A 15,484-nucleotide genomic window follows, 5' to 3' on the forward strand; every position below is an offset into this window, starting at 1 on the left:
GGAGGGTATTAGCCAAGCTCACCTCCATCATGGACAACACCTCCCACCCACTGCACAAGACTGTAGAGGAGCTGAGCAGCTCTCAGTGCAAGAAGGAGCGCTACCGCAGGGCCTTCATCGACACTGCTAGACTGACAGACAGTCAGACTGTACAACAAGACTGTAAAGTAGCATGTGCAATAACACCTTTGCAGAATACACGCAATAATCCCTGTATTTACATCACTTATCTTTGTCACTTTATCAACCACATGCACTATGATGTAAACCTACACTGCTAACACTGACCACAACTTTTTTGTTATAGTCTGTTTACTTATTATTTACTGTTACTGTTTTTTTCCCCCACAAAATCCTTGGTAGTCATTGTATATAAGATATCACTATTTACTATTTAATTGTTTTTTCCTCACATTTCCTGCCTATTTGCACACCCTGAGTGTTTCTAAGAGCTGAATGTAAAAGTACATTTCTCCATTGCGAGATCAATAAAGGCTATCCTATCTTGTCTTATATAACAAATCTGAGACATTGACGAAATAACAAATGAGTTCAGAATTAGCTCATAGACAATCGTACAACTGCTTGCTATTCCTGCTTTGACGCTGCTAAAGTTTTTGGAAGAGCAAAGTGTGGAAACTTAAGTTTTCGTACTGTAAGTTGGAGTCTTGGCTATGAGTCCTCCTATCTCACTCTGTATCTCTGCTCTCCCTCCTTCTCGCCATTACACCTGGTTCAGTTAAAATCCTCCTCCCCTCCCTCGTATATATACGGGCCTGTCCCTCCCCCGGCTGTAAGCGCGAGCCATGAGTATGATGGAAACTCACCCGGCTTCCCCTCGCGCTGCAGGAGGATGTGAGCAGAATAGCTTTCACACCGAGCATTAACTTACACACACACACACCCACACACCGCTGTCTGAGCTGCAGTCCCCCACCAACGCTGTTAAATCCCAATGCGCCGCTATAGGGCCAGATGCTCTCCCCGCTTTTCCCAGTGGGCGACTACGCTTCCAGAAAATCTCCATGACTGTTGTTTTGCCGCCGATCCTCCTTAGACACAACTGTTGGTCGGGCGTATTACCTCACAAGCCTCTGCGCCCGTATCTTAGCAGCATTAAACTTTCAGCTGCTACAGATGCTCGCCCAAAGCCTTCGGGGTGCGTTGTCGCTTTGCATTTCCCACCGTGATAAAAAGGGAGGAGCGAGATAATAACCGGAGAATTGCTTACACGCTCCTCGCAAATAGATGCATCGTATTATCTTGAAGAAAGCAAAGAAAGGTGCACAATGGGATCTATGGCCGAATCTTTGGGATCGGTTCATTTCGAAGAGCCTTTCAAACACTTTTTTTATATCGCTGGCCAGAAAACTCGTTATATAAGACCTTTTCATTCAAATGATCCCAAATATTGATGGGTCCCTTGAAAAAAACATGTAGAAAATGAATAAAGTTTTGTTCCAGGGGTTGATTGAAAAAAGATTTGTCTCTTTTCACAATTCGAAACGTTCGCCTTCAAGAGCCGTTCAAACGGTTACATTTGGTCATGAACATGAAATCACTGGCACAATGTCCCAAAGTTACACATGTGTCAATCCCAAGTCCGGATAAACAGTTTTGGTTCTAGAAGGATGAATGGGCAAACCTTTGTACCACAATGCAGATGGTTGACCAAATCAGGAAAAATAAATAAAAGAAGCCTGCTATTTCCCTTATATGCCCTACCTTACAGTGCCATGGATGTTACAGAAATTGATAAATTGAAATGCCAGTTTGGATACCATTTGACACAGCACACTTCATCTGTACTGTATAATTGGTGTTAAAGATCACTTTGTCTACACAGATCAGTAAAATCTCATTCTCACTTGACATTTATTGGCTGCACTGTTTGAGAAGTTTTCTTTTCCCTCATATAAGCCTGTTATTGAGTTCCAGTGCGAGGTCTTCAAGGTCTCCTTATGCACACGAATAATGTAAAATGCATTGGATGCCCATAAAACGTCTTTAATGGATGAAGACAAATAAATGTCTGAATACATTACAGACAAGATGGTACCTGCTTTCAACTCAACCCAGATACCAGATATAAAAGGGCAGTACTGCTGTTGCTTTGGCCAAAGTGTAAAACACAGACGACAGACAGCTTGACAAGAGAACAATGATGTATCACTTCAGACTCTGATAATAAACTTGAAGACTCTAGTCTTGTAGAATTTGTTAAATGGTGGACCTCAGTCCGAATCCGGACCCAAGCCAGATTTTTAAATATATATTTTATTGCGGTTGTCCGACCATGTCTCTTCTAACTACATTTGCATCAGGCCTGGGGCCACACTTAATCCAGGTTAGCCAATGAGCTGTGTGTGTGCGGGGGTGCTACTAGAAGCTATTTTTAGAGACACCGGTAAGTCAGGAAAAAGTGCATAAGTCGAAGATGAAGAGTGAGCAGAACAGAAGGAAATGTGAGGGTGAACCTAAATGGATACTAAAACATAATTTCACAGTGATCAACTGTAATTACAATTCTGGTAACTTTTCCACAGATCTTTTGTTTTTATTGTTAGCATTTTTAAAGTATTTTTCTCCACAGTATGTGGGCGAGATGTCAAATTAATCAATTCAACAGTAGTAAAAGTTTTCTTTTATATTGCATGTTGTATTTTTCCACCACAATCCCTCTCTGTTCATTTGTCTCTGCTAAATTAGGGAACATGTGGCTCACACGTGGGTGCAAATTAAAATTCACAGTTGCTGAGCATTGTCAGTGAATAGCACGCTGACTGTCACACTGGGATGCACTGGTTTCGGCACATGCCTGTAAGAAACGAGTCAGCAAAGGTACAGCAGCAGAGCCATATAAAATGTCTGCACCTGTCCACTCACTGTGGGGGCTTCACACTTCAGGCAGAAGTGCAGGGATGATATCAAACTGAGATTATAACTACATTTCACCCCTTATATACGGAGATAGTCTAGAACAAAGCAGATTTTTTTTCAGAGTTCTCCTTCCTTTCTTTTGAAACATGAAATGCAATAAGATTCAGTATGCTATTTGCGTCTTTGTCAAATATAAATCATCTTTTTGGATACATAAAATGACCTGCACTTTTATTAATGAATTTATTCATCATAGTAGAGCTTTTCAAATATCGTCATCTGGACTGGATTGACTAAGTAGGAGACATTTTGCTTGTATATTTGTGCATATGTAAAACGAGTCCTGTTTGTTACTACTTCTTATATCTGGAATAGAAGACATTTACTTGTAATAAAATACACCATCATCTCTTATAGTATGAATGCATGCCTATTTGTGGCCCTAAAGGGAAGAATGTTCAACTTCTTTTCTGAGCCTATGAACACAAAGCCCAAATTGCATCACTGTTTGATTTCTGTCACCAAACATTGTCTTGTGCTGATAACATTTGGACAAAGCCACTATGGTTTACATGCTGCTCCCGGTCCCTGGGAGATGATTGTGTTCGTCTGGAGGACAGACCTGAAGGGCACACCTCTAGTGTTTACATGGGGATCATGATATGGTTATTAGCATCCCTTAGCTCCAAATGCATTTCATTCTGTTCTGCTCTGCTTGGGGGATTCAGAACCACCAAAACGTAAGTCATTAGCTGTTATCGCCCTGCACTTTGGTGACAATTCCTATCACTGTCTTAATAGAACAGTTAGAACAATACGGATTACAGACCAGCACTTCAGGTCCACTCAATACTATTGTGATTGGAGTATTTTAAATTCAATTGTTTCATTTTTCTGACCTTGCTTTTGATATTTTACCATGTAAGCAGTAAAAATCTTGCAAAATGTCACACTTTCCCGTACCTGCGAAACTTAAAACATCTAAAAACAAAGCATTATTATCATTTTATTCCAAGGAGCTCATATTATGTTTTCTTCCCTTGACATTTTCCTCTTTCCTCTTATTTTCTTTTTAGCTAATATTTGAGAATGAGCAATGTTTGCTTGTTCCCCCTAACATGGCAAATTTCCAACCCTGCTTCTAATTAGTTCAACATATTCACAAAAGAAGTCCATTATAGTCGTACTCAACACAAGTGTATACTTTGTGACATTGTTAGCAGCAAACTTCGGCCTGAACGGTCCCATCGGTCTGGATTGAATGTGTTGCAGTGATATCCACAAGCACTCTCCAATAAGATGAATGATTTTATCCCCCTCCCGACACTGGGCTGTGATGTTATTGCCAGAAACAGTACAAAACCTCCCCACTGGGCGCTAAAACCTGACAGCTTTATATTGCTCCCAAAGATGTGCCCTGAATGGTGCAGAGCATTCTGCTTTTTCACTTCACCCACTATTTATCATCATTCTGTCGACTAAATCAGCATTGTTTGTCTGTAATTCATTGCAACACCACTCTCCTAAAGTGTTTGAGTTTAGAATGCAATATGACCTATCTGCACATCCAGTAAATTTAGAGGAACAAGTGTGGTAAAACACAAAAACACAAAGAGCACTTTTGTTACCGAACTATTATGGACAAAACTTTCATGGGCGCTTTCAAATTTGAGTTTTTTATTATGATTTTCACTTCACAGTCTTATTTAATACTTAATGTTGAGAAGTACTGTTCTAAAGAGCACATAGTTTGACATTAAGGTGGATGTTAAGTGAGAAATCTATAAACACTTTATTTATTTGTGAAAGGCTGTATTGAAAAGCTGAGGCAAAGGATTTATTGACAATAAATGTCAATATTAATTGCCAATGAATCCTTACAAATTCAGAGTGCCTCGACTTCTCAATACAGCCTTTCACAGAATCTATGCCCTCTAAGCCTGAAGAACATTTCTGCTTTAGCCTTTACTTATTTGTTTCATTTATTTGGTTACAATTGTTCTGTCGATGTGTTTTAAAAATTGTAGCTCCCACATATAAATCCGCTTTGGGACATGGAAGAAAGATGTACCAGCAGCCCTTTTAGCTAAATGGTAGCTACAGTGAATTGGTATGCAGAGTCGGTTCCTAATAATGCAACATAATGAGATTACTTTGATTCACTTTAGTGCATGTAGGTGCCTGACTCCTCCCATAGACCTCCACACTGTTCCTCTTCCTCCCCTGCTGCTCCTCTCCCGTCAGACGATGGGATTTTCTCAGGCGGGTGCTGTCCATGGTCCTGAACGGCAGCCTCATTAATCCAGCTCTAGTGGCAAACCTGTCCCAAGGGGGAAAAGGGAGCACCGTTTATTCATCTATTTATTTCCAATGCCCTGTCACATGCTGGCACATCATTTGCATTTAAGTTGAAATCTGTTCAGAGTTTTAAATCTCATTAAAGGTAGTGTAGTGGGCATCAGTTACCTGTCCTGGATACTGGCTTGCTGGGCTCTCACGTTTGTAGATGTGCGCAGGAAAAGCATTAGGCGCTTTGGTTTGTGAACAAGTTATAATCTATATTAGGGTTATGGCCGGTGTCCAACATACAAGTGTAAGTCTTTGCTGCTAATCACAGTAATGGCCTGACAAAGAGGGCGTGTTAGCTCAACCAGCGTGAAAGGGCTGGAAGGGAATGCATTATGCGCTTATGCATGTGCAATGTAGGTATTAACAAATGCTGCTCTTAGCTATCAATATTTTAAGCATGGTAAGTACCAACATAGAAGAGCGCAAGAATTTAAAAATAAGGGACATTTGCATAAGCAGGCTTACCTTTGTGCGATTAAAGAGTCCACAGTGAAGTGTCACGCAAACAGGGCAAGAACATTAAGGGCATTGTAATTTATTTCATTGTGTGAGGCAGAAAAGACTAGAATCTCTCACTATAATGCTTCTTGATATTAAGGGAAAATAGGAACGTCAGACATGAAACCAATTTGATCTCTTTTTACAATCCGCGCTAGAAGGCGAAAGCCACCAAGGCACCGGAGATTACATCCTGAGATTGTGATGGGCGAAGATGGACATAAAAGTCCTTGTCATAAATGTTTTGGTTTATGAGAAAAGGTTATGAGTTGCATTGCCTCGAGGCCACAAGGGGGACTAAGATCCGCATGTGTCAGAAAAATCCCTGGTGTTACGGCTGTCATCGGTTATGATGTATTGATTCATGCTCAAGCAATGTCTTCTCTGAAAGAGTTGAGTATAAAAGGTCACATCGATAAAGGCTTTATGGTCATCTGGTGATGGCTCTTCTTCTTCTTCTTCGTCATATTCTTCTGCTTCTTCTGCTTCATCATCTTGTTCTTCTTTGTCTTCTTGTTCATCGTCTTCTTCTGCTTCTTATTGTTCATCTTCTTCTTCTTCATCTTCTGCTTTATCGTCTTGTTCTTCTTTGTCTTCTTGTTCATCATCTTCCTCTGCTTATTATTGTTCATCTTCTTCTTGTTCTTCTTCAAGCGTCTTCTGCATCATCTGCATCTTCTGCTTCTTCTTGTTCTTCTTTGTCTTGTCTTCTTTGTTGTTTTGTTGTTCTTTGTCTTCTTCTCTTCGTTGTTTTGTTCTTCTTTGTCTTCTTCTTCTTCTTCATCTCCTCTTCTTCACCGTCTTCTTCTTCTTTGTCTTCTTGTTCATCGTCTTCTTGTTCTTCTTCTTGTTCTTCTGCTTCTGCATCTTCTGCTTCTTCTGCTTTATCGTCTTATTCTTCTTTGTCTTCTTGTTCATCGTCTTCCTCTGCTTCTTCTTGTTCTTCTTTGTCTTCTTCTCTTCTTCATTGTCCTCTTCTTCTTTGTCTTGTTCTTCTTTGTCTTGTTCCTCTTCGTGTTCTTCTCTTCTTCATCGTCTTGTTCTTCTTTGTCTTCTCTTCTTTATTGTTTTGTTCTTCTTTGTCTTGCTCTTCTCTTCTTCTTCATTGTCTTGTTCTTTTTCCTCTTCTTCTTCTTCTTCTTCATCATCATCTTCTTCCCTTCTTCATCGTCTTGTTCTTCTTTGTCTTCTTGTTCTTATTCTTCTTGTTCATGGTCTTCTTGTTTTTGTTCTTCTTCTTCCTCTTCTTCTTGTCAAAATGAGTCTCATTTAGCATTTCTACAGCTTCCAGTCATGACTCAGAATCACAATCGGGGCCTAAACTGTGCAGGTGCAAAGTGGCGATCACTGAGCTTGCAGCGCTGTGTGAAAGTCTGTGTTCAGCAGGAAAATCTTGCTTGCACCTACATCTCAGAGTAATCAGTGTAATGGTGCACTGGGCTGGGGTGAGCCTTTGTTTATATATAGAAGTACATGGGGCTAAGTAGGTTTTGGTCTCCCTTTGTCTCGTCTCTTGCTACTGCTGTCTCCTTGTCATCCTAATTCCCCTTGTCCCACGCTCGGTCTTTTAAGCCGTGGAGGTCTTAGCTGTTTCTTTTGATCAACCTTAATCTCATCATTATTTACAGTCCTGTGATTTCTGCTGCGGCCATGCATGTACAGACTTTGATCAATTATGGACTACGCACTAATGGGCCCTGTCCCTTCACTGGACCCAGCATGTATTTTCTGCTCCATATTGCACTTGTCTGACTTCTTCTGTTTCTTGTAAAATATTATGTGTTTGAAATTGGCTTTAAATTATCTAGTAGCTTGTATAACAGTGCAGCTAGTCTAATATATTTAGATAATAGCCTTGTATAGAGCTCAGAGTTGGGCAAGCAATTAGTGTAATTGTCTATTTCAGTGGATGCATCTGAAGTAATCTATAAACAGCATAAAGAGGTGCAGGATGAATGAATTTTTAATGGTAACATTAAACAAGATCAGACCTTCTTCTAGTCACGACTAGGACAAAGAAATAATAGGTTTTACCGTATATACCATACATTCACTTATTAAGTGAAAATGACACGCTGCTCTTTAGTGTGATGGAGTACACAGGTGCCTATCGACTGGTGAAGCTTCAGGACACATTGTCATAAGTTTTCCCTCACAAAGTTTCATTATTTCAGGCATTGATCAATGGGTGTAACTATCCACAACAATCACAACAAATCAAAGTAGTACACAATACAAGCCCACTCTTCTAAATGCTACTCCGTCGATTCAGAGAAAGGCACAATACAAACAATGGGCTGACACTGGGCATTGTGCAGGTATTCAATTTAAAACATGTCCAAGCTTTGAATTACCAGCCTGGACTGGTGGGGTTATTCTCTGACCGGCAAATAGAACAAACTGTGTTAAGGAAAGTAGGCGGTCTGGTGCTGTGTCGAGTGCGGCTGTGGCAATATCAAATGGCTCAGGGTGAGTTGGAGAGCCCCAATTTTGTCCAAGGCCCCGGGGAGGTCAGGCCCGGGCCCGCTCGGTCGACATCGATTCACATCCAGAATCACTGTACTTAAAGCTGCACTACTTGTTTTTTTTTTTTTACTACTGTTTACAAGAAAAACATCTACCTTGTTCACATTGTTTCCTAGTCATTCATGCTAAACATACTCGAAGATCTCAATTCCACCAAATAAATCAGGAAGCTGAACTCACAAGCTTCTGTTTAACTTTCGAAAACACTTTCTCCAATCTTTACTTTTCCTCTGCTGAGTTATGAACCCTGTACATTTACATAACAGAAACCATGACTGTGAGTGCATACGTAATGTTTTCCATTTGGACCCGTCCTGTGTTGTGCTATTATATCAGCTACAGAGGGGGAACGTCTCTGGCATCTGAAGGTTTGACAAAGAAGTGAGTTTCATGGCTCGCTGCCTTCACAAAATCATCCTTTTGCTCTTCATTTCCCCCAGCATTTCGTCTGCGCTTTTATTTTTTTTTAGGGGGATCAGATATTTGCTACTTAGAAGTGGATTTAAGGTGAAAGAACTGTCTTTGATGGTTATGGTTTCTGGAGCAACCTCAATGGATCTAATAACTGTGGCAGAAATCAAAATGCATATTGAGTTGCTGTTGTGAGCCCAAGCCAGACATAAAGATAATTAACCTCAAACTGTATATTTTATGTGTGCAGAGATTTCGGGGAACTCGGAGGACATCCCGTTGGTGCGCTGGAGGCAGCAGTGGCTAGAGAATGGCACGCTGCTTTTTCACATTCACCATCAGGACGGCAGTGTCAGCCTCCCTGAACCCACCGAGGACCCAGCCAATGACTCTGCCAAAGAAGAGATACGTATCCTGCACATCTCTGTCATGGTAACACTTAAGGATTTAAATGAATGGAGTGGATTTTATGATCAAATTAACTTTTATTTGTGTGCCTTTCTTTCTCAATAGTCATCTTGATCACATAATTGAATCTTAATCTTAATCTTTTTGTGAGAGTAGCTGTAATGAAATTGTAAATGCATTGGAACAGGCCAAGTTACAATTTTAGCTATTACTGTATTTGTACAAATCCCTTTAGGCTTGACATAACATAAACTGTGCTGGATCCAGGCATAGACTGAACAACAGCACGGGAAAATATGAAACCTGAACATCAACAGAAGCGTCATGTGTATGAAGGAAAGAATATAAAGTGATGTATAATAAATGTGACAACTCAAATGTACGTATGTGTATGGAAACAATGATGTTCCTGTCAGTGTATCTCATCTGTGCACTGACTACAGATTGTGATATATAGTGCGGAGCCAGCTGACCGTCTGTTACACTTTGGCCTGGCTCGAGTCTGACTTACAGTGCTCTCACATATGGAGAGTGCATGGTGTGCACTTTAGCCTGCTGTTCCACAGCCCGCCGCAGGCCACAGACGCGCCTGGCATGAAGCGTGCATGTAATACAACTGAAAACATGGAGGTAGCCAAGCCAATTTTCTCCTGTCTCCCAGCTAAGTTAAATCTTTAGGCTTTGCTCCTTTTTTCACAAGCCTGATATAAAAAGAATAACATACAGTTTTTCTGTTTGGAACACACATTAATAAAGCTCCAGACTTTGTTGCGCGGTGTAGATTTTGCATGCCTGCACTGTATCAAACCTTATCTGCCATGTCGGCAGGAGTAGGAAATGAATCCTTAGATCTCGCTGCTTCCCTCTCTTGCCCGAGGAAATGTATATTTATTAGATCTTAGATATGCCATACCTTCCACCAGTGCCCTTTTCCCCAGCCCAAAGACATTACAATCTGTGGTGATGGATGGTGTGTATGTTCAGACAGTGAGAGCACATTATGGCTGCATATACGAATGATTAGTCAGCTCAGGCAGACTCTTTTGTGCCAGAAGCTACATCTGCTGAGTGGAGGCAATGACACACTCTGAATGTCAACGACCTTCAGCCTCTGGAATAATGACAAATAACTGACCTTGAATACCCTCTGCTTGATTTGCATATAAAAAGCATCCAGTGGTGTCAATAAGATAAACATTTTCTATGAGCCAAGCCACCAGCTCTGGCTCAGACAACATGATTTTCAGGTTTTCAAAATGTGGCAAGTTCCATCCAGATTGTCCAGTGCTTCATCTTTGTAATTCTGCTTACCTTTCATTTTGGACTCAAGAAAAACTGTGAATACTAAACACTTGATCACATAAGTTCAGGTTTAGTCTTGGTTTATGGCACAGTTGGTAATGATTTTTCTGGAAAGTCTACTGTTTCTTTAAGACGGCACTTGCTGTGGAGTGAGAATCACTGCTCTAATCTAGCTGTGTTATTCTCAATCTGCATTTCACATCCCATCAACCCCAGTCCTGTGTCTTTGAGCCAATTCTTCATCTTGAAAGATCCGCTGCTGAAAACCCTGCCACGGGGTGTTTTTGTGAAGGTGCTTGTGGAGCCGGATTAGCATGCAGATATGAGCAGACCGTGACAACAGATGGAAGTGCTGTTGCCGCTGTGCTGCCCTGGGCCCACTGCTGCCTTCCCACCCGGCTGGAGATCCCGACCCATAAATCCGAGTCTGTGTCCCTCTCACACGACCCAAAGTGTCTGTGAAGGCGACTTTACGCTCCTTCAAACCCCTGAGACCACCTGCAATGGACCATGCTCTATTTGTGTATACATACAGGGTCAGCAGCATGCATTAGTTTATATCATAGCACACAGCTGTTGCGACCCTGGCTCAAGAGCCTCAGCAGCTCACATGTGGATGCACGTACAGTAGCTGTTCTTTGTCATTATGGAAAGAGAATGAGAATCTGAAAATCTTTCCTTTCATGATTAGACGATCTAACAACGTTAAGAAACAGTATTGCTAGAAACTAAACCGCTGGTACCAACATTTAATTATGATACTATTGTAGACTTTGGTAGCAGAGTAAACCATGTTTTACACGTGTTTTCTGTATTTCAGGTGAGCGTGCCAGTTACCTGCCGCAGTAGTCTGTCTGGCAGCGCCCACCACAGCACTGTTTAGAATGGATGGACTGGGACGTCTGCATTTTTAGGCTTGAAGTGCAGCCAATTGCATTGAGAGCTTAAGCCTTGGGGGGAGCTAGACTCACTGAAGTGCACTGGGTTCTGAGCCAGGGAAGCGGATTTCTTTCAACTCACGCCTGAATTCAATCTCACATTTGAAACAACTTCTGCACTTCCCTGTGTAGGAAGAATGTGTGTTCATTTTATGGCAGTGTTTTTGACCAGGCCGGTAGTTTCCCATGTGGCGTTCAAAGACTCTCTGTGCCTCATATCCAACAAGGTGACCAGCGCGTCCTCCACAGGTCATCCATAATAGATGAGTAACCTCGTGTCCACTGTACTGACACCAGGTGAGACAGTGGCACTTCAAACAGCTTCCACCACTGAGACCTAGAGCGCAGAGAGCTACAAAACAACAGCAACGTTCACTTTTTACAGTCCCATCTCCTCTGTTGAGATAGGCTGATAGGCTGATTTTTAATCTCCACATTTTAATCATCTGCCTTTTCACCACCAGGCCTCTATGGATCAATTCAATCATCGTAGAGCCCCAAAGTCAATTATCTTTTATTATAACTTTTACAATATAGGCTTATCGGGTGAATTGGCTGCTGTTTCCCCAGTGCCTCTGTTTTAGCTTTGTTGTCTGTTTCCTTTGAGGCTATAACATAACTTTTTATATTTGTGCTGGCATTATTGTGAAACCCAGAACAAAACTATAGAACATAAAGTAAACAATTGGATAGACCGGATATTAAAACAACAGACAAATATTTTTTGTGACCGCACAAGAGATGAAGATTACTGTAGGCCCAGACAAGGTGGTTCATTGTTTTGTGTGAAAAAAACTCTGACTGTGCCCAATCAAGCCAAATGGTGCAGAGCTGTTGGGTCTGTCAGAGCGTATGGCACCACAAGCAGGAAGGCTGATATTGCCAATTTTATTATGTTCTGGGATTTTTGGATGTTTTGGAAGCTCAAATACGCTTTACCTTGTTAACTCCCAACACTCAATGGTAGTATATTGCATAGCCAGATGGAAGGGTGGCTTTGCCTGGAGGAACACCATGTATTGCATATGCTAATGACACATTTTTGGGAATAAGCTTTGTTTCTTCATTAATATCAAGGCTTACACCACCAATGTGAATGTGACGGGCCACACATTTTAGGTGAAGAACAAAACATTAAACGAGCTGCCAAACAACATGGCCTCCAGAGCCGGACATTAGTTTCTATGGGGTTTCCTGCACATGCTGTACTTTTCAAAACCGCACCCTCAAAGTAGCGTACTGACAGACTTACCACTCATTTGGCTTCTGTTGCTATTGCTATGCTAGGACAGTCTTTTCATTAACACTAAAAGGCCACAGCGCAAACTCCTCGAATATGCAGCACTAATGTAAACAGTTTCTAATGATAAATCAGACGCAACAGACTGTTAAAAATCATGCTAATTTTAAGCAGCACTTGCATTTTAGCACCTAGCTTAGTCAATCAGGCCTCAGTGTTCTTGTTTACCACTCATAAAACTTCTATCTGCTTCATCCCTCTTCCCCCATCTCACACGTGTTTATTATGGGGACGATATGGTGACACGGTCGAGCTCGCTGCATATTGACATTCAGGTGGTGACCCTCCTAAAACCTGTCTTGATAGCATTGATCGTTTAAACCTTCAATCAATGCCGCTCGGAGCACTTGTAAAGGCGCAGGCCGGGGCTGCTCTCTGGGCGTCGTGCGCTGCCATGTTTTTGAAAGGCCTGCCGAGCGAGACGAAACAATCCCCAACGCTTCCCTGTAGACCGCGGGGATGGCACGCGGCCACAGCGTCTGGCCTCTTTGTAGTCTTCCCGAGTCTCTGATGCAAAACAAAGAGCCTACTGGGGCCGCTGACAGAATAGGCCCGAATCTCAACTGAACAACACTAACCTGGCATGAGCTGCATTGATATAGCGTCTAAATGATATTCTACTAATGCGGTTTCAATCAGCTTTGTGCAATGAATAGTTTATTAATATTCTACTCCATTAAGCATGATTTACAGATCTCCTGCCGTGGTTCCCATGAAGAGAAAGCATAACTTAAAATCAAAACAACGCTGCCCAAGAAGTGACTTCCTGTTTCAATCCAGCACGCCAAAATAAAAGCACACAGCTCGTCTCATTGATTAGTTCAGCAGGTACTTGCAACATTACAAGAATATCATTAAATACACACATTTTAATGTTTTGTCTGTTAATAGTTAGGCAGAAAGAAAGTTGAACTAATGAACTGCTGAACTAATGAATAAGATGGTGCTTTTATTTTGGTGTGCTGCATCGAAACAGGAAGTCAGTTCTTGGGCGGCATTTATTATGATTTGATGTTATGCACAGTCAATTGTATGTTTATAAAGTGTACTCATTAGTACTGTTATTGAAACTAGAGTCAAAAGTGAATAAAACAAAGATAAACAGTACTACCACAGGGAAAAAAACATACATTTTATATTCAATCAAAGTCTACTGCAAAGCACAGTTTTGGTACGAGAACCTTTTCCCGAATATTTGTTGAGTGGTTCACTTTCATCTCCTGCCAATAAATGAATTAGTCACACCTGAATAAGTGTCAGAATGAGTTTTGGTTTGGTGCAGATGAGACTTCGCAAATGAAAAATGCCGGCGTAGTGAAACCGTTGTGCCAAATTTTGAATGTTTGGAAATGTTCCTTACTTTGTGCTCGCAGTTCTGCAGGTTGGCAACATGGTGGACACAATTGCTCACAAGGTAATCATGAAAAAAATCCCCATAAAAGTAGATGTTTGTGCACTCATTTAACTTTCCAAATCATGCGTTTATATAGTTGTTTGATCAGTTTAAAATACTTAGCATGCAAAATCCAGCCGTGCACAAACAGAATATTAATATTAAAACTCGCTCTTTATTGTGTCAGAGCTTGTTCTGCTTTTTTGTTTGATTTCAGCCGTTTGCGCGCTCCATATCCAGCTCTATGGGTACATTTTGAAGTCAGCAGAAAATCCACGAGAGCGCCTCCTATTCCAACTGGGATCATTATTTCTTTCCCTTTGGAGGTAACCTTCAGTTGCTGGGTGGAAAAGGGGGGCAATAGATGGGGGAGGGACCTCTGGGTTCAGTTCTGCTGCAGTCTTTGTGTGCGGACCGTGCGCTGTTAACTGCTTTATTCATTGCAGAGGGACACTCCATCTCGTCCTGTCAGGAGTTTAACCCCAGTAGGACCTTAACGGCAGAACGGCCAATAGCGCGGTCACCTGACGCATGTGAATGTGCCAGTGTTAATGCTTCACCTGTCCCGCTGCTTCGCGTGGGACAGAGGCTTAGCCATGACATTGGGCTGTTCACAATCAAAGACATGCTACAGTGTCTGCACCACCAGGCTTACAAGGGATTCAGTGTCGCGTTTTGACTTCTATCTTTGTCTTTTTTTAACTTTTCCTCCACATTGGCCCAGCTTTACATACTGTGTAAGGAAATGTGTATATATTTTTGCTATTTTATTTTAAAAAAGCGTGCTGTCACATAAATATGGTGCAACCCAAAATACTACAACCGCTGAATGGAGACTTAAAATAGCACCAACTCTTTATTCTAACCAGGTCTAAAACACTATTGAGTTACGTTAGGCCTTGAGGAAAATTGTTATAAATTGAAAGCAATCATTGAAATAATTTCTGCCATTAATACTCATTTTGTGGTTTGTGAAATAGGGTTGTGACATTCACATCTGTGCAATGTCATAGTCACCGCTCAATCTGCACAATTACATCATATCACATGCAACACCGTAGTTACACAGCACTGATTTCACAGAAATACACTTGTAGTAACAATGGGAATACTTTTACTTCAAGGCCCAATGAAAATGAACTTGTCCCTGTTTGTCGTTGTGAATAGTCAGCAATAGAACGTTCACATTTTGTTCTCAGTAGGTAGAATATAAACCGTTAATTCGGTACCAGTTATATACATCCTTACCACAATGTTGACGCATCTAACCTTGTACTCTTTTTACTGAGCTTTTGCCCAAAGCTAATAGAAGCCATCTCTCAGTAGTTTTTTTATATGTGCACTGTGCAGACCTACATCCGTGTCCTGTTTTAGTTGTAATCTTCATATCAGGCTCTTCCTGTGTTATAAAACCACAGATAGCGTAAGTGACAGATTGATCGCTGCACTCTAAGCCATCTCCGCCGTGATATCTTGATA

The 15,484-nt window shown here is 41.3% G+C and overlaps 1 protein-coding gene across 5 annotated transcripts in view; it reads left to right on the plus strand.

Moving 5' to 3' along the window:
* Positions 1–15,484, plus strand: part of astn1 (astrotactin 1) — a 288,872-nt gene that overhangs the window by 38,545 nt on the left and 234,843 nt on the right. For all 5 annotated transcript variants that reach the window (XM_079569048.1, XM_079569049.1, XM_079569050.1 and 2 more), the window contains exon 2: positions 8,915–9,096. In XM_079569048.1, the coding sequence (XP_079425174.1) occupies positions 8,915–9,096 (182 nt within the window). The remainder of the gene's footprint in view (positions 1–8,914; positions 9,097–15,484) is intronic.

Source organism: Gobius niger (assembly GCF_951799975.1).
Source record: "Gobius niger genome assembly, chromosome: 13".
NCBI classification, from domain to species: domain Eukaryota; kingdom Metazoa; phylum Chordata; class Actinopteri; order Gobiiformes; family Gobiidae; genus Gobius; species Gobius niger.